At 38.0% G+C, this 20,356-nt stretch overlaps 1 protein-coding gene across 2 annotated transcripts in view; it reads right to left on the reverse strand.

Moving 5' to 3' along the window:
• The window catches only part of vps13d (vacuolar protein sorting 13 homolog D), a 316,116-nt gene that overhangs the window by 83,290 nt on the left and 212,470 nt on the right, over positions 1 to 20,356 (reverse strand). For both annotated transcript variants that reach the window (XM_072245256.1, XM_072245254.1), the window contains 8 exons: positions 18,116 to 18,292; positions 16,303 to 16,422; positions 12,875 to 13,024; positions 12,446 to 12,601; positions 9,107 to 9,203; positions 6,135 to 6,283; positions 3,035 to 3,169; positions 1,659 to 1,826 (listed from right to left, as the gene is read on the reverse strand). In XM_072245256.1, the coding sequence (XP_072101357.1) occupies positions 1,659 to 1,826; positions 3,035 to 3,169; positions 6,135 to 6,283; positions 9,107 to 9,203; positions 12,446 to 12,601; positions 12,875 to 13,024; positions 16,303 to 16,422; positions 18,116 to 18,292 (1,152 nt within the window). The remainder of the gene's footprint in view (positions 1 to 1,658; positions 1,827 to 3,034; positions 3,170 to 6,134; positions 6,284 to 9,106; positions 9,204 to 12,445; positions 12,602 to 12,874; positions 13,025 to 16,302; positions 16,423 to 18,115; positions 18,293 to 20,356) is intronic.

Consider the following 20,356-nt stretch of genomic DNA (forward strand, 5'->3'; position numbering starts at 1 on the left):
TATCAAAGCCCTCACACAACGGCACTATTTACAACCCTTAATGATGAATCAGATCTTAACATATAAACTCTATCAAATTGGAGATTAGTTTTGTTCCATTCAGCACAACAGCAGTGACACACACATTTTTCTGGCTTTCTATGATTACCAACAACACAATTATACATCATCAGGAGGTATGAAGAAGATTGAATCAGATTGCTTATGGTATGCTAGCAGTGGTATCAGGTGTACACTCCCTCCGTGTCTCCCTCCCCAAAAATGATGCGAGCATGTGCCAGTTTGAAACTGAAAAAGCGCATACAACATAATTTCCACAGCCAATAGATCAGTTTAAATCAAAGAAAATCAAAAACTCTCAGTTTCGATAAGGGGACATCGACTTGAAACTGTCTCTCGTTCCATAGATGCTGTCTGACCTGCTGAGTTTTTCCAGCATTTTCTGTTTTTATTTTAGATCTGACCAAGGTTCTGCCATTTGCAGTGGCCAATTAAATACATAACACATGGAAGACACTACAGAAATATCCTCAACTTTAACAACTTAATGCTAAAACCACCTTGAATTAGAAGTGCTAACTTGATTCTTACATCTATCTTGGCCACTTCTTGAACTCCCCCATCATGGAAGCCAGTATTCAGTTAATTCTATACATTCTCCATTTTATCAGAAAACAATTGGAAGCACAGACTACTGTAAAATCTATTGGACTTGTGCTCTAGAATCAACTATGCCTCAGGACAAATTGTTGCAGTAGGGGCTGACCGCTGTTCTAATTTTGCAAACTAAAAATTGAGGAGTAAATCAAGTGCCAGAAAATTAGAGCCATGGCAAATTGGGTACAATCGTCACCTCTGCAACCAGTTCTTTGAACTGTATTTCCAGTTTGTGTCAGGAGTTTTCTTTGACAAATTTCATCATGCTGAGGGCAAGTACTAATTTATTTGCACTTGCATGCAAAATAAATGATTTAATCAATACATTTAAGCTTCATGGCAGTACACTTCACTCAAAGCTATTAATTAATTATTTTCAATCACTCTCATCACTACCAATGAGTTGGATTGCACACCTGCAATTCACAAGAAAGGTCATTCAGCTCAGGTAATTTTCATAAAATATCACTTTATATCCACATCTAAAGTTCTCAGGCATGTTAATGATAAACTTGAAGTCAATCTGGTGTTGTACATCTCAACGTAATTTAAGTACAAAACATGAATAGAAGCAGAACATCTATAATTATAATGCTGTTTTCATTATCTGGAAATAAATAACTTGCATTTATACAGAAACATCCAAAGTTTCAGAATATCCCACAAAGCTCTAAGTTAGTTATTTATTTTTGAAGTACAGTTCCAATTGAAATGTGAGAAAATTTAGGTTTTCTTTCGTAGTCAGCATCAGATTAAATTACAAAGGTCTGGTAAAAATAATTTTTCAGTGTGGTTTTCAATTTTACATTTGTACCATTCCATCTTACTGAAATCCCACTGGAATTTCCCACTTTAATGTTTTCAAGATGAGAGGTTTAACTAGACGAACTAAAAAACACTGATCATGTTGCAAAAGTTTATCATTTTCAACGAGGAATTTCCCAAGCAGTAGATGAAAATAAATCTAACAGCTGCATCATGACATTGTTCATCAAATGTACCTTAGCAGCTGAATTGGAGACTCCATGCGTGACATTTCGTATTAGGCCTCCAACGTTTCCGTACTTTATCAATCCTGAAACGCCCTCGGACACATCATTCAGAAGTCCCATTGGATTACCGAGAAAATCCACCGAGCCCAGTATTCGAGTCGCCTGACTCATCAATTCCTGATAATAAAAACACATTTTTCTCGATGAAATAAATAATTTTACAACATTCGTTCAAAATATGTGACGTTTACTTTTAAGTTGCTGTTAAGAGGACAACTGGCAGAGATACCTCAGAGATCAAACTGAGAACCAACCACTTCGGTGTAGCAGTGACAAAAATCAGAACGTCACACATACCTCATATCTCTAGCAACCTAGTTCAAATCTGATCACTAATATTGTTTCTGTGGAGTCTGCATGTTCTACCTGTGTCCATCAGTTTCTTCTAGGTTCTCTGATTTCTTCCCACATCTACTCCTCATTGGTACTAAATGACCTGCTGAGTATTTCTTCCAGATTCTATTAATATTGCATATGGACTAATGATTATGCAAATATCAGTGCATTTAGTTAGGTTACTGGAAGAATTTAATTTACTGTTAATTAGTACTGATATTGGTTGAGAGTTAGACATGTCAGACTAATGAAGACTGAGATCCTTGTACACATTCAAGGCCTATAGATTCCAAATACTGAAAAAAAAGATACTAATTTGTAAATGCCAAGCTCTCACAGCAGTTTGCTCTTGGGCCACAAGAAATCAATTTTCTAACATACAATGTGAAGGCCCTGACTGCATAAAGATCATGAATCCCCAGGAGGTTACATGCAGTAATAGCAAGGGATTTCCAAAGTCACACAAGAGTTATAAATCTGCTTTCTTCCTTTGGAAGAATTTCCACCAGGAATTACTGCTTCCTGATTAAGCTTTACTTGGAATGGTAATTCAGGAGCAAATGCAGCTATCATGTGCATTGTGTGGTACATTATGATTGCCCTAGGTGCCCATCACCTTAGAGAATCATCAGAATTGTTGGGGTTTCACCCACTGAAAGCAGAACTTACCTTAAACTCTGATGACATCTGGTCCAGTGCAGAGTATTTTATGATTAATTTCACTGGTGAACTCTAACAATGAATCAAGCAAGTATGCTCTCTTAAGTAGAGCAGTCTTGTCACTCCAGTCAAGCCTGCTCTTCCAGTAAAGACCTGATCAACTTCTGAAGCATAAATTGCATACTACGAGCTGCAACTACTGATGTTAATTGGGCAATATGTAGAGCAATTTCCCACTGTGGACATCGCAAGCGCAGTTTTGTTTCTTTTTAACCTTTTGTAGAACAAACTCCTGTGTGACCAGCTCAACAGCCTATTTTAATTCTCACCTCCTTGAAGTGTTTGAGAACGTCATTGATAATAAATTCCTGCGTCTCATATGGGTGCACTCTGGTATATGGATCCAAATGAATAACTGCATCCTCAAAGCGGATCAACCGGATTCCCAACATGCTCTTCAAAGCCTGCAAGAAGAAAGGACCAGATTACTAAAAGATAACTAATTTGTAAAGTTCTGAATGACGCTCACTCAGAATGCCATGTCGAAACTACAGCAGTGCTTCAAGGAGCTGAGAGAAAATAACTTGTCAGTTTTTATTGTGTTATTGACAGTCAGCCTGGGACCTGAACATGGCATATGATTAGAATGATTCATGCAGGTCGACCTTGCCAATTAGAAAGGTCAGAAGTTTGACTGCGATGGTGAGATTTAAACCAAAAATCAAGGATAAGTAAAGTGCATTCATCTGTAAGGTAATTCACTCAGTGAGCCAACCAATGCTTTTATTTTTCCTTTCTTCAGCTGAATATTTGAAATATCTCAAATGACTGTTTCTGATATCAGACATATGTTTTCCCATCTGCTTGGCTCAGTTAATGACACTCACACCTTTCTGTCAATAGACAGAATTAATCCCTATTCCAGATATTCTGATTGACATTCCTGAAAACCATTCATTATATTTTATGCGAAATCAAAGCTTTGTCTGTTATTCTAGTACCCAGATGGATTCTAAGTAATGCAAAGCAGCATTTGAACAGTAGGGTATCTTCCAGATACCTGGATCAGTATTGCTACCTAGAACAAACATTAGAAAAAATGATAAATTATGTACTGTATATCATTACCATGTGTAATGGAGTTACGTAATGGAAAACAGCTCATAGTTCCCCATACATCTACAAGTAAATGCCAATATTTCTGGGATGGGAAAGTTGCGAAAGAAATAGAAGTCTCCCTTAATTCATTACTAATTTGATGCACTGGTCATTAAAAGCCTGCCACCATTTCAGGCAATAACTTGTTTCTCTTAAGCAGTTCCCTGCCACACTTCGATCACAGTTTCTTCCCAATACCAATGTGGCAGGGTCAACAAGACCACCCATGCTTTGGGCAGGAGATATTTGACAGGGAAGGTGGATGGGTGATATAGCAGGTGATTCTTTCTTTCTATCATTTTCTGTTGGCTCTGGTAATCATGATTCGTTTCATGCTCAAAATAAGATTTATTATCAGAGTACATACATGTCACCACATACAACCCTGAGATTCTTTCTCTGCGAGCATACTTAGCAAATCTATAGAACAGTAACAGTAAACTGTAAACATCAGGAACTGTTAACTGAAAACAAACAGAATAAATAAACAGCAATAAATAACAAGCATGAAGTAACAATATAACAAGTGTAGTTAACCCCCTTTTGTTCAAGAGCCTGGTGGTTGAGGCATAGTAACTGTTTTTGAATGTGGTGGTGTGAGCCCTGAGGCAGCTGTACCTTCTACCTGATGGTAGCAGCGAGAAAAGAGCATGGCCTGGGTGGTGAAGATCTTTGATGATGGATGCTGTTTTTCAATAGCAACATTTCATGTAGATGTGATCAATGGTTGGGAGGGTTTTACCTGTGATGTACTGGGCTGAATCCACTACCTTTTGTAGGACTTTCTGCTCAAAGGCATTGGTGTTCCCATACCAGGCCGTAATGCAGCCAGTCAGCACATTTTCCACCACACACATATAGAAGTGCACCAAGGTTTTCGATGACATGCCAGACCTCCGCAGACTCAACAGCACTTCCTTATGTTTAAACAAATTTCATCAGAAAAGGATCTGATCATACACCATTGATATAATGATAAGCAGAAGGGGTGCCTAACTTGGCACTTGGCAACAAGGGAATATAATAGGATGTGCAAAAAGCAAAAGGACAAACAGAGGATGGTACAGAGGGTAGGCTAAAAATCAGAAGGCAAAAATATGAGAGGCTTAAAAAAAGATTGGAAGACAGTGGGGATAGAGCAAAAAAAAGGTGCAAGGGCAGAGAGGATAAGGACAAAAGCAGAGGAGGTCAATGGGTAAACAACAGAAAAGGGCAGCAAAGTGTGAAAAGTAAGATAGAGGAGCGCAGAGTAAAGTGGAAAGTTGGGTAAGGACAAGAGGGGAAAATGGTGACTGGGTAGCTGAGTGAAAATGGGCTGGAGGGAGGGAGAGGGTGGGGGGGAGAGAGAGAGAGAGAGAGAGAGAGGGAGGGAGAGGGGGAGGGAGGGAGGGAGAGGGGGAGGGAGGGAGAGAGGGAGGGGGAGAGAGAGAGAGAGAGAGAGAGAGAGAGAGAGAGAGAGAGAGAGAGAGAGAGAGAGAGAGAGAGAGAGAGAGACAGACAGACAGACACAGACAGACAGACAGAGAGAGACAGAGAGAGACAGACAGACAGACAGACTGACTCCAAGGGGAAACAGGCTCAGGCCTTTCACACTTACTCTCCTTTGATATCCTCAATATGCAAAATTCTAAACAGGTGGAGGGTAAAAAGGAAGGCCGAAGGTAACTGGGGGGGGGGGGGGATGAAAAATAGGAATGGTCACTAAAACAGGAAGAAAGGTCAGGGTACTGGGAGGTCGCCAGAGATGAAAGGATGCAATGACATTAATTTATCATTTTTGGGTACACTATGCAAGCTCTACCATTAACATAATACATTAAAGATTAATTGGAATGCTGTAGCTTCAAACAGGCACTAGGAAGAATTATAATAGAGGCTCAAATATGAGGAATGCACATGGATAAACACCACCTGTGCCAAATTACCAACTCAAATTAAAAATGAGCTTTGTGTTATTAAATGCAGATAAAGCTCATTGCTTTCAAACTAAGCTGTAAGTGAACTGCTTGATTTTGGCATAACTTTACAGCGTTGCTGATCCATTTCGAAAGACACATTAGAAGGGGTTGATATATCATGTGCAGTAGTGAGTGTATTTCAGACATTTCCCAGTTATAATGTGTTCATTCATATATTATTTTGGGAAAAATAATAAACTATGATGGCCCATTGCAGAAGGACTTTCTGGTAGTTATAGATGACTCGTATTGATATGTTTGTTTTAATACATTATGCATCCCTTCAGAAATGGTATGGTGACAAGAAACACACCTTGAGTTCAATAGGTAACTTGCTAGAAGTAAATACACTCATCTTGATTTGTGGCATGCTGAGTTTGAGGTTTTCAAAGTAATAGCGCTTTGCTGTTCCACTTTTCTCACTGTTCTGCTCAGGGGCATTTTCATCTGGTTTTTCTACATCTGTGAAGGAAAGATTTTAAAAGTATTAAATTTTCAAATCTGAAGAAATGTTTGGTCTTGCAAACCAAATGCAATTATTTAGTTTTCCTGAGTTAGCTTTTTGTAAGGACACAGAGACATGGTCACATGGTTACTCTGATTTAAGTTTCACCATTTAATGGTAACAACATGATGACAAGGAATCATTAAATAATGATTAAAGATGTTTCAAAAAAATATAAACCTCGTACTAATATAAAAGCAAAAAAGTTGCAGATGCTTAAAATTCAGAGGAAGAAAAATCACATTGTAAATAGATAACAGATTAGGCAGTATCTGTGGAAGAGAAACAGGGTTACTGACTGTTTCATTTACCTGAAATATTGTTCATTCTCTGCTGATGCAGATTGACCTGTTGAGTATTTCTAAAATTTCTGTTTTCTTTACGTTACATATTAATGCATATTTAGAAAGATGTGTTTTCAGAAAGGTTACTCTGGAGAATTCACCATCTTCATCTTGCAACAGATTCTTTGTTTTTTAAAAGGAGTTTATCAAATTCCATAGCTATATTATGCAGTTGCAGTTTGCTGGTGTTCTGGGTTACACAGAGGAATCTTAATCCTTCAGATCAGATGGTGACTCTCCCAGGGATCAGACAGCATGGTATATATAATAAAGTAAAACTTAATTATAAACAAGGAAGCTGTCAATTTAAAACAGAACTTCAAACTACAACATTACTTCTTTAATCTTCTTGGGTCTAGACTCAATAACCATTACCCATGCCTCCTAACATTCTCCCCACCCCCCCCCAACACCAAACTGCCACCTAAAGTCCATTGATTAAAAAAAACTCTGCCACACATTCAATCAAATAAATTGTCCATGGAGTTTGGAAGCAATTACAAAATACTTTTTAAAATTTGACAACAAAAAGCTTTGATCCCTCCGGGTGAATACTAATGAAGTGTAGCATGCTGGCTCTGAGAGCCCATAATGATTGCTACTGATGATATTAACATTGAATTAAATTTCGTAACACAGACTATAACAACATATTCCGAAGTGACTTGAAGGCAGCAAATTATCAGAATGAAGCTACGGAACATTTTGAACCCATCAATTAGATTAGGCTGTAACATATTCAGGTCCTGAGGAAATCTGCAGATGCTGGAACTACCTGGCCTGCTGCGTTCACCAGCAACTGTTATGTGTGTTGCAACATATTCAGGTATAACTTTTGTTTTATATATAAACCATCAAGCCCCTCATTTAGATTCCAGCTTGTGCATCACTTCAGATATTCTCTAGAATATACGATTCAAATATACGATCCTGCAGTCATATTATAATGGACCATGCAATGCATCCCATCAAACTGAATGAGTAACAAATAATATTCAAATCAATATTTCCCTAGCATACTGTACATATACAATAAGCTGCTGAGGTGAACAAATTTTATCTAGAATTTATCCATGGGTGGGCCCTTAAAACAATTCCTTCCAAACCTTTAAGGAAGGCCAACCAACAATATAGATCAACAACTTATGAACGTAAATATACTGCAGCATCTGCCCTAGATTGTTGGGACACAGGGATTGGATACTATCCTGAAATGGACAGTTCCAGAGTAAATGAAACAAACCTCTTCACAACAAAATCGGAATAAGAAAATGGTACTCTTAAAAATATCAGAAGTTATCATACTATAAAATACAAATGGGAACACAAATATATCTGTTTCAATCTTCCAGTAAAAGGCATTTGAACACTAAACCACTCTTTCAATAGTAGGGAAAGCCACAAAGATTCAACAGAGCATGGGCTCAATTTTAATGTTTTGCATAAGATAACTTCAGTCTCCCTGGACACAAAAGAGGGGAAAAAAAAGAGGAAAATTAAATGAAGCAGAACTGTACTCTTGTTAGGTGATGTGAATGAAGGCGTCTTAGTGATAGATTGTATCATATTAAACGTGCTAAATACCTCTGAAAGAACCTTAGCAAAATGATTCCTGGCATTATTTCAATATACATTGGGTGTTGGGGCTAGCCGTCAATAACATTTCATGCAACATATTTTTCAATGCAACTTAAAATGTAAGTTAAACTAGTTAATTGGTATAAATGAGCTATTGAAAGCATTGCTCACTTTAGTTAATATCCTAGAATATCCAGTGGAACTGAACAATACAAATAATTAACATTATAAACCTTAAACAACCCAAGGCCTGAAAGGGTAAACAAGGGGCAAGTTGCATAAATAGCAATTTAAACTATTGAACTCTACAGGAAATCTGCGCTCCTCTGCTCTCCATGTGTACTTTCAACTCTTCAATTAAAATTTCCTGATGCGACAACTCTGCTCTCTTATTTCGAAACATCACTAAACAATGAATACATACATTTCTAAATGAACTGAATGACATGTTGATTTACAAGTATGATACTTTCACTTCAGGCACTGAAGATCAAATTTGCTGAAGCCTGCTTCACTTTAAAACAAAGCTATGAAATAAACAAATCTGCTTTCAAATACTTCTCTAAATGTAAAAGTTTGGAGAACATGTATATGAACAAATTCATCCCAGGGTGTACTAATTTTATTATCTTACCTAGAACACCCATGAGATGGCCAATTAAGATGAAGGATTCAATTTCAATATGCACCACTAATGAATTCATGTCATTTGGCAATGTACCAGTACATCAGCGTTTTGCATTTGTCAACCTTGTGCAGTTCACAAAATCCAATGCAAACATCTTTTATTATTCAATCAGCAATCATATTTACAGTGAGCATCAAAGTAATATTGATAACCCGATTTATAACTTGTACCTTGGTCCAACTGCCCCAAGCCGAAAAAATGCAAGAGTTTTAACAGGAGCTTTTCTTCAATTTGAACTGTCAACTTCCGTACTGTAATCATGAGGTGCTGGAGATACAGAAATACAACTTATCACAATAAATCCAAAGACTTAATAAACAAAAGTTACTTCATTGTTAGCCAAGTCTGGGAGCAAAAGGAGAATGCCTGAAAGAAATGTTGATGTTAGGTTTTCTCTCCTTTATTTACCAAGCTCGGAATGTGATTTCAAGATAAATTCACTTTCTGAATTCTGGTAAACACTTGTATCAAATTTTGTTCATTGTAGTGTAACTCCAGTTGAAATTCGTATTTGTGTTATTGGATGAGAGAGACTTTTTTTTACCGTGCACATGGTCTGTTCTTTATCAAATTATGGTATTACTTGGCGCTGCTGTAACTATATGTTATAATTCTGTGGTTCTGTCAGTGTTAATCTTTGGTTTGTTCTGTTTTTCTGTGATATCACTCTGTAGGAACATTGTCTCATTTCATAATGCATGTATGCATTTCTAAATGCAAATAAAAGTGTGTTCTCATAATCTAATTCACTTCCAGTTTTAGTTATCTTCTCATTTCTAGACAATAACAAACAGGCTAGGTAATTCTACATCCTATATAACCAGTTAGTGTCAGATCCACCAATATTCTTGACCATGGTGTGAAGAAATAGCTTACTCCTACACTTGAGGCAAAAATGTCAGAAGTGAATTGACTCTATATTTCCATCTCTTACCATATGGTCATTTTATTAAATAGGAATACATTTTTTCTGTGTATCAGAGTTTGTGGTGACCCAAAAAGAATCGAGAAAAAGTGTGATAATGCAACATACTATGCTAAAGAACTTATCATTTAGAATTTCTGCTGGTCTAAAACTGAGCAAACATATTGCACCTAATGTAGTGGACCATTAATCTGAGCATTCAATGAAATACAGAGTTGTAAATTACAGAACAAATAGAAATTCTGGTCATGTTTGACAAGAAAATTTGATGGGATACAGCATGGGAAGGGTGGGGGTCAATTTACTCCAAAGTAGGCATCACGGCACAGTAGCGTAGTGTTTAGCACAACACTTTACAGTGCAGGCAACACAGGTTCAATTCCCACCACTGAACGGATTTTGTATATTCCCCCATGACCTCGTGGGTTTCCTCTGGGTGCTCTGGTTTCCTCACACAGTCCAAAGTCATACGGTTGGTAGGTTAATTGGTCATTGTAAATGGTCCCATGATTAGGCAAGGATTAAACTGGCGGTTGCTGGGCAGGAGGGCCAATACTGCGCTGTATCCTAATAAATATAAAAAACACAGACATTGAGCACAATGGCTATTGTGTTGATCTCTGTTTTGGACTTGATAACAATGGTGAAACAGCTTTGTATTTGCTTTCATCACAATGAAACTGAGAACAATATTGTGATTTTGACCCGTATCTAGTTTAATATGGAAATCCTTCCGTTGCCACCTGTGGATTGCACCATTCGCAATCAACTGAAATAAAGGCGATGAGAAAAGGCTGCTCACATTATAATACACTCTGAAAATATTATGCTTCATTTCTTTAGTTAGAGTAACCTATTAATGGAATACTTTTATCAAAGGATGCTTTTCACCTTCGACTTTAACAAAAAAAGAATGCTCTAAACTTTGTAGTCTGCATAGACATTTAATTTCACTTAAATGATTTAGTTTCTGATCTCTGAGAATTATTCACTATTGTTGAGTGCTTGGCCAACCAGATGTCAGTTGCTGGTGGTGAGTGATCTCTTAGAACTGACACAAGCAAACAATAACTGAAAATGGGAAGTTCAAATCATAAGATCTTTTCTGAGAGCTTTCCCCAAGATCAGCAGGGAGCATTATCCCTTCACTGGAGACTGTAAAACCTAAGCCAAAAATTCCAAAAAGTTTTCGGGAATAGTCTGACTCCTGCTGAAATGTGAAATGCTATATTTAAACGCTAGTGTGTGCCAATTTCATTGATTCCAAGTTATGCTTGCCCCTAATTCAATTACATCACTGCAAAATTATTACATGCCAATGTATACCAAGCACAGGACTAAGCCCAGCTTTGCCCTTCAAAGTAAAATTTCTTGTCAGTATTAATGACTCAGTGTACATTTTGAACATGGCTCAATAGATTAACACTCGAAGACTGTTTGCACATGAGGACTTTACTTAATTATATTTACTTAAACTACAAACGTTTGTAATTTAAGTTAAATCTCACTTTATACTATCTGATACCATTCAAGCCAATCTATTGTGCTGACTGCTCCAAGTCCATTTCAAGAGTCAAACATCTCAACAGCGTAATCTTATTGGGATTGAAATCTGCTTAGTGTCCATGCTATACCAAAAACACAAACTGGAAAGTGACAGTTATTTGCTCTGAGATTAACATCATCACGGACAAGAAAATACTGTGAAAAAAAGATAGCGAAACACATTGAATAGCTATCTAAAAATAAGGGGCTGTGATCCTTCATAACTAACGGGAGCATATCTTGGCTTTGATTAGTTGGATCTGACAGCCTTGCCTGAATTCTCCCAAGGAATAAGGGACAATAACATTTCGGTGTAGAGCCTTTATTTTGAGAGTGCAGACTAAAGTAAACTTTCTTTTCGCACTTTCGAGACACCAAAGCCCGGATAATAAATCACTGCATAAGATTTTGATTTTGGATTCCATATGGATGGAGATCATACTTCAGTGGATTTTACAGATGATCATCGCCACCTGGTGATCACCCTGACTGTATATCAACAGAAGGATACTGTATATGAAGACACTTCTCAAAGCTTCACTGGAGCTGGAAGCCATCCAGGTCGTTTCAATGCAAGACAATATGCTGGCAGGTTATTCTGCAAAGACCGTGCCTTCCAGCCAAATCTGATCATGTCCTCACTCGATATCCACACTCAAGTCTATTAATGCAAGGGCAGCTGCGAGTGATTAATCCTTGCTAAGTGTTTCTGCATACAGAAATGCCAAGATCAAACAGAACAGCATGATCTGCATCCCAGTTAAGATCTGCTAAATCAGTCTGGGGATCACATCTGAGCTCCTATGGTTCACATCATTTAATACCTTTATAAGAATGCGTTTAGAGTTGGAAGATGTCTCTTATTTCCAAGATGGTATAAGAAGTGAGAGGAAGCTTGTATAGTATGTACAGATTGATTTTAATATCCTGTTTTTTTGTTATACGTTCTATCCATTCTCTGTAACATTAGATGTTTCCTGATATAAATACAAAACAGGTAACCATTAAGGTTACTGGAAATGCTCTACTCAAGACTCACTTTGAAGAGTTCAGTCAGTGCACTCCTACTTGTGATCTTCATAGCGTTGATCTGAACTGCAGGACCAGATTCAACTGTTTCTGCTTCACTTTCAGGGGTGTTGGGTGTTAGGGAGAGGATCACAGGTTGTGTTGTTCCCAAAAGTTGGTTATCAATCTTGTAATAAACAGGAAGAAACAAAATACATTAGTATCTTTCAATATTTAATAATAAAGTAAAAAAAGAACAGCAGAATTTCTTGTATGGACAAATATATTTTCAAATGAGTCCCTTTTCACTACAAAATTAGATGATTCCAAACACCGTACTTTCAAAAACCAAGCCAAGAGGAGACAAATTAAGAACTTATAATTAGTTACCCTCTCTTTTCCAATATAAAACCTTGAAGTGTTCAATATAAAGGAATATTGTTAAAATATGCTTCATTACCTGTACATCCTGGATGCTGACTTCTAGCATCTGACCAGTGGCAACCTTTGTGTAATGAACATCTATCCCTCTTAAAGCAGTAAATACCAGTTCCTCAGGGACTTTGTTGATTAACGATAAACCAACTCCACCATCCAGTTTCACTAAAATCTGCAAATTTAAAACAAAGTTTTTTTTAAAAAGAGGCAAAATATTTAATTCCATCAAAGATAATTTTCTATGGAGAATTCAAATCAAATTATTTATTCCTCAGAGGTATGACTTCTTGGACGCAGACCTATAGATGTGGAAATTTGTAACATCTCACCTAAAAGCTAATTTATGTGTAGTCCTTGCATAAAGAACCAATTATCAAAAACAATCACGACTGAGACTTATCCAAAGATCTATACATTTTATAGGTCACTGAACAGAAACTATAGTGGGAAATAGATGACTTAAAGAAAAGAAGCCAAAACTTGAATATTTTGTTCAATGCAACACCACATGGAACATTCATTCCATAGATCACTGGGGGTTCTTTCATTCTTGCAGAAATTTTACTGGGCCTTGGTATGACCACACTGAGCGTTGTGTGCAGTTTGTTCTCCTTATTTGAGGAGGGAGGGGGTTGGGCAAATCTTCACCAGACTTTTGCTTCAGATGACAGGAATGACATACTGAGAGAGATTAGATAAATTATGCTTATAATTACTTGAATTTAGAAGATTGAGTTGGGATCTTGCAGAAATCCGCAAAATTCTGAAAGGATTAGACAGATTGGATGCAGGACCAGGGATCAAACAGCAGGGATAAAGGAGCAAGCCAGTAAGACTGAGATATGGAGACATTTCTTCTCCCTGTGGTGAGCCAGTGCAATTATCTACTGCTGAAAGCAGTTGACATCAAATCATTAAATATATTTAAGGAAGTGTCAGGTGTTGATCTTAGGGCTAGAGGGATCAAGGAATATGTGGAGAAAGCTGGAACAGGCTACTGAATTCAGATGATCAGGCATGATCATATTAAATGGCCGTATAAACTTGCAGAGTCAAATGGTCCATTCCTTCACCAATTTTCTACTTCTCAATTTTCTACTTTTCAATGTTCTATTTACAGACCAGCAGGAGAAAATGAAAGACAGTTACTGAGATAAACTTGAACACAGCATAGCAGTAATTGATAACTTTCCTTTATATTGTACTTACTCTGCAAAATTTGTGCTGAACTGAATTCAACCTGGATTTTGTTTTATTTCAAATGAATACTCTAAGAATTCTCTCCAAGAACAATGAATCGCATCCAAACTACAGTGTTAAGTAAACTTGGCACCACACACAAAGAACAATGTTTAGAACAGAGGAGATCATTTGGCTTGATGCATCACTAAACTAATTCTAACAGAGCAGCCAAATACTGCAGAGCCGAAAGAAGAAAATGGTGAAAATACTCAGATGGACAGTTTTAATGTTTCAGTTTGAAGATTTCAGCTATTACTACTACTACTGTCTAACTCTCAATTCTCTACTTTCACTTCAAATATTAATCAATTTCCCCTTAAAATCATTTACACCCTTTGGCAAAGCATTCAGCAAATTAACAAACAGCTACTTATCTTATTTAAACCTTTCAAATATTGAAAGGCCTAGACAGAGTGGATGTGGATGTTTCCTATAGTGGGTCAGTCTAGGACTAGAGGGCACGGTCTCAGAAAACAAGGACATCCCTTTTTGAACAGATTTGAGAAGGAATTTCTTTAGCCAGAGGGTGGGGAATCTGTGGAATTCATTGCCACAGATGGCTGTGGAGGCCAAGTCACTGGGTATATTTAAAGTGGAGGCTGACATGGTCTTGATTAGTAAGGTCATCAAAGATTACGGGAAAAAGAGAGGAGAGTGAGGTTGCGAGGGATAATAAATCAGCCATGATGGAATGATGCAGCAGACTAAATGGCCTAATTTTGCTCCTATGTCTTATGGCCTTGTTTTAAGAAAAACATTCAAATCACTAAGTAAGGAGAAGGACGAGGAAATATTTACCCTTTTATATTCTTATCATACAGCATTTAAATAAATAATCCACAGCTCTGGCTGCTGAACACCAAAGAATTAATGTGGAGATTTTAAAATCTATTTCCAGCTGTTTTTCTCCTACAACTCACACATTTAGAGAGGCAAACAACAGGAATTCTGCAGATGCTGGAAATTCAAGCAACACACATCAAAGTTGCTGGTGAACGCAGCAGGCCAAGCGGCATCTGTAGGAAGAGGTGCAGTCGATGTTTCAGGCCGAGACCCTTCGTCAGGACTAACTGAAGGAAGAGTGAGTAAGGATTTGAAAGTTGGAGGGGGAGGGGGAGATCCAAAATGATAGGAGAAAACAGGAGGGGGAGGGATGGAGCCAAGAGCTGGACAGGTGATTGGCAAAAGGGATACGAGAGGATCATGGGACAGGAGGTCCGGGAAGAAAGACAAGGGGGGGGGGGACCCAGAGGATGGGCAAGGGGTATATTCAGAGGGACAGAGGGAGAAAAAGGAGAGTGAGAGAAAGAATGTGTGCATAAAAATAAGTAACAGATGGGGTACGAGGGGGAGGTGGGGCCTTGGCGGAAGTTAGAGAAGTCGATGTTCATGCCATCAGGTTGGAGGCTACCCAGACGGAATATAAGGTGTTGTTCCTCCAACCTGAGTGTGGCTTCATCTTTACAGTAGAGGAGGCACACTCAGGTTGGAGGAACAACACCTTATATTCCGTCTGGGTAGCCTCCAACCTGATGGCATGAACATCGACTTCTCTAACTTCCGCCAAGGCCCCACCTCCCCCTCGTACCCCATCTGTTACTTATTTTTATGCACACATTCTTTCTCTCACTCTCCTTTTTCTCCCTCTGTCCCTCTGAATATACCCCCTGCCCATCCTCTGGGTCCCCCTCCCCCCCCTTTCTTCCCGGACCTCCTGTCCCATGATCCTCTCGTATCCCTTTTGCCAATCACCTGTCCAGCTCTTTGCTCCATCCCTCCCCCTCCTGTCTTCTCCTATCATTTTGGATCTCCCCCTCCAACTTTCAAATCTCTTACTCACTCTTCCTTCACTCTTCCTTCAGTAAGTCCTGACGAAGGGTCTCGGCCTGAAACGTCGACTGTACCTCTTCCTACAGATGCTGCTTGGCCTGCTGCGTTCACCAGCAACTTTGATGTGTGTTGCATTTAGGGAGGCATACAGGGACAAATAAGGGTTGGATTTTAATATTTTTGCATTCAAGCAATAATGATAATTAGTAAGGAAAGATGCATATGATTAACAACTGGTAAATAAAGTTGAAAATTTTATTTTAGATTGGGGTATTTTCACTCTTCTTATGTAATCTGTTACAGAATTTTGAAAATTCTTGTTCAAAAATCAAACAGAGACTGATTATAAATAAAGACTGAAATAAAACAGAGAATTACCTCTAACTCTTGTTCAGCTTCCAAATTCTTTAACTTCCTAATTTCACTGATTTCAGCTATTGAATATTCCTCAGTTCCCGTGAGGGAGCGATTAGTTCTGCGATGCTGTTGATCGGTAATCTGTAACAAGACATATTGGTCACAGGACCAACTAAATTTAGAAAGCACTGATTGGTTCAGAAAGTACAAGAACAATAGAATCTATGTGACTTTATATAATTTAAAACACAACATGAAAACAAATTTGCCTTTCAATTCTTCTGTGAAATCTACAAAACAATCTTACATGAAAAATGCAGATAACAGCATTAAGGGGTAAAAGGACAAATTAATTTTTGACAGGCAAAGCAAGGAGTCAAATAGCATGTCAGTGACTTGAGCACAGAAACCAGTCTGAGGAATGCTGTATTGCTGAAAGTATCTCGTGTCAAATCATAGCTGTCTGCTTCCTCAGGGTGTACATGGAAGTTCTAATGCCTCTTAAGCAACATTGAAAAATATATCACCTGGATGTTATTAAATAATCTCAGTAAAAGCTTAAGTATAAAAATGGTGACTTTTTAAGCACAAGGCGTAAGAGTTGGTGGGTAAATCAGATGTGGTAAATTGTGCCTCGTTTGTGTTTTCTCCCCCTTTCTCTGTGCATTAGGTGTTGGTCTTTTTTATTTTTTAAATTGGGTTCTTTAGGTTTCTTGCTTTGTGGCTGCCTGTAAGCAAACAAATCTCAAAATTTATGCATTTGTTGTTAATAAATGTACTTTGAAACTGGTAGAATCTAGGCACAAGTCAATGAGAGTGTTTAAAAGAAATGTGGACAAATAAATAACTCAGAAAGGTTCTGGAGGATATGGGATAAACTTAGATAGACAACTTAGTTGGTATGGATGAGTTGTGCTGAAGAACCCGTTAGTATGCTGTGTAACACTGAAGCACTCAGTTTGTTCTGAGGTCAGGAAAGATAACAAGAGGATCAGGCAGGAGCAAATTTCAATAGGACAGAGAATGAGAAAAGGAGGGTAAAAAGAAACAACTAATATTACAAACTAGACGTACGAAGTAACTAACTGAACAACCTACTTAACGGAATGATAGATCAACTTAGTGAATCAAGAAAAAGAAATTAAATGAACATTCTGCAGAACAGGTGGAAAAGGAGAAAAAAGACAGGGAGAGCTGTGCAAAGATGCATGGAAAAATGAAAAATAAAGCTGAGGAAGAAAATGAACAAATGTAAATGGACCAGAGTAGGAAAGACAGATGGAAATTAGAGGAGTGCAAAAAAATTCAATTGACAGAATCGCTAATATAGCAGGAAGGTACCACAATCAGCAGTTAAAAACATGCATATATTTTCCCTCTGTCAAAGGAAACATTAGGGCAAAATTGGAATGAAATCAATAGAATGGTTTCTCATGAGATGAGATGGGTGGTAACAAACTGAGCAGTAGGTATACCAGGAATGTACATTCATAAATTTGCTAAGTAGCAGAAACCGTTGGAAGACTTGTTGGCAGTGATGGGTACAGACTAATTAAGAGGAAGGGTCAAAGAAAATCAAACCCATGTGCAAGTAAAACAGATTTAAACAAGAGGTCTTTGCCAGATAGACCTCTTGCTGACCCATACCGAAGTTGAAGGATACAAAAAGGATTCTGCTAACAGATAAAATGATTAACAAAGCTGGGAAATCATGTTTTGCTTGATGGGTGGAATCATAATCTGCAGGGGAAAAGATCATCAACCACAATAATTGTATTCTACAAGAAGAAAGGACGAAAATACATTTCGATTAACCGGCTTTTTATCAGCATACCTGCAACACTCGTGTAGGACCATCAGGAATAACTCGTAAAGAAAGAATTCCTGAACCAGGTCTCATTTTCTGGTTTATGAACTGCTGCTCGACTGGAACTGGTTCGAGGCCAAAGGTTGGTTCTGGACCAAGTACTACTTCTGCTCCATCGTACAAGCCTGAAATGCCTCTGGTTACCTAGATAAACAATCATATAGATTTAATATTCTTTATATCAGACTTTCACAAAGTGTTTCAGTTGAAGCAGTCCTAACGTGAAATTGCTAAATGTTCTGGGCACACATGATTTGAATACAGCTGCAGATGAGGCACACATGCTTTGTTCAGGTGAATTGTTAGATCATTTCAAATGCATATACTTTCTGCTTAAAGCACTGAAACCAACATTAAGTTCTGCTCGGCTATCACCATTGTGTAGGCTAATCTAGATCAAAGTTCACTCATTACCAAAAATTGTGATGCTCATTCACTTGATAAAGACACCCATAGCCTTGCTCCTCACATTGATATAATGATAGAGGAAATCTGATTCACTCTAGCTTCAGCATTCTTTCAGATGGCTGTGCACTTAGGCATGTGGGTGTTAACTCTATTTGCCGGCTCCTCAATAAATTTCCATTCCTTTCTCTCTGTTACAGCCTCTTTAAAACCTGTACACTACACGTAGCACCAGATTTTCAATGACCATCTTGAAATACCTGTCTTTATTACAGTGTTGTTTCTGTTTCATCTGTTTCTGCTTCTGTGGAGCTCCACAGGGTACCTTCCTGTGTTGAAATTGGAAGACAATGCTGTAAGCCTGACTGACTGTTTTCAAAACTAGCACCTTCTGAAGTGATCTGAATAAAAACGAAATCTTCAGCAATTTGCCTGTCCCCGGTTTACTCTGCACAAAAGTACATCATAATTACCTAGAAAACCAAATACATTGAACACAACATGCAGTGAGCAGCAAATCACCAGCTCTCACGCTGTCTTAATGGTAAGTTTTTCTGTATCCACCAGCAATGACTTGCTGCCCAAAGTCCTCTCAAGTACAAATTTTCTTCCTTCAAAATATCTGCAAACAGTTTCAAACTATAGACCATAGACCAGCAAGTTTAATTCTGAATTTATCTCAGCCAGATGAAGTGCACAGTTGGTCTTAGCGTTACTTAGGAAGAGGAAAATGTGTTACTTGTGAATTCTTGCTGAAACATAGAGTTGCAAATAGGAACAGAATTAGGATCAAAGGCGAATTCTAAAATTTACTAATGCTTCTGAAGAATATTTGTAAACACAAGGTACTGGAGCAAAACCCCATAAGAAAGGAAAATAAAAATGATTTGTGGGCCTTCCTTATTTAGGGAATTGAGTTCAAGAACTGTGAGATAATGTTACAGTAAAAACTCTCATTAGACTACACTTGCTGAGTATTGCATTCAGTTCTGGTCGCCTCATTATAAGAAGGATGTGTAAGCTTTAGAAAGGATGCAGAGGAGATTTACCATACCAGGATGTAGCCTGGATTAGAGAACATGTCTTAGGAGGAAAGACTGAGTGAACTACGGCTTTTCTCTTTGGAAAGAAGGAGGATAAGTTGAAACTTTGATAAGAGACATTGATAGAGTGGACAGCCAGTGCCATTTTTCCAGGGTAGCAATGGCTAACATGAAAGGACATACTTTTAAAGTGACTGGTGGAAGCTATAGGGTGGATGTCAGAGGAAGATTCTTTTTTTACACAAAGAAAGTGGCAAGTGGATGGAATGTATTGCTAGGTATGGTGGTAAAGGCAGATAGATTAGGGACGTTTAAGACACTGCTTATGATGGCCATGGCAGATTTGAAATATGTAAGAAAATGTCAAACTCAAATGGGTCAAGGACAATGGAAACAGACAGATCAATTGTTTGTGTTCCTGCCAAGTGCTTGGAGATTGAGGTTGCCATTTTGTGGAACTGTTTTACGTCCTCCATTGTGTGTATTAGTTGCTTGGCTTGATCAGTGTTTTAAAGACACAATGATGCGTCAAGTAACCTGCTAGAGATAATTTCCAAATAAGAAGTTATTTGTGAGATGTTCTTTGGTTGGATATAACATGCAAGTTTTTGACTGTTGGAGTCAGCAACTATTTTGCATGAATCAAGCTCATTGCTGATTAAGAACAAACAGCCATAAATTATCAATTGCCACTTGCTGGGAAGAAGACAATAAATAGATGCTGGCCTGGAGCAGAGCCAATAAAAAGATGTTAAAGGTC

The sequence above is a fragment of the Mobula birostris genome, chromosome 27 (genome assembly GCF_030028105.1).
Source record: "Mobula birostris isolate sMobBir1 chromosome 27, sMobBir1.hap1, whole genome shotgun sequence".
Classification (NCBI taxonomy): Eukaryota; Metazoa; Chordata; class Chondrichthyes; order Myliobatiformes; family Myliobatidae; genus Mobula; species Mobula birostris.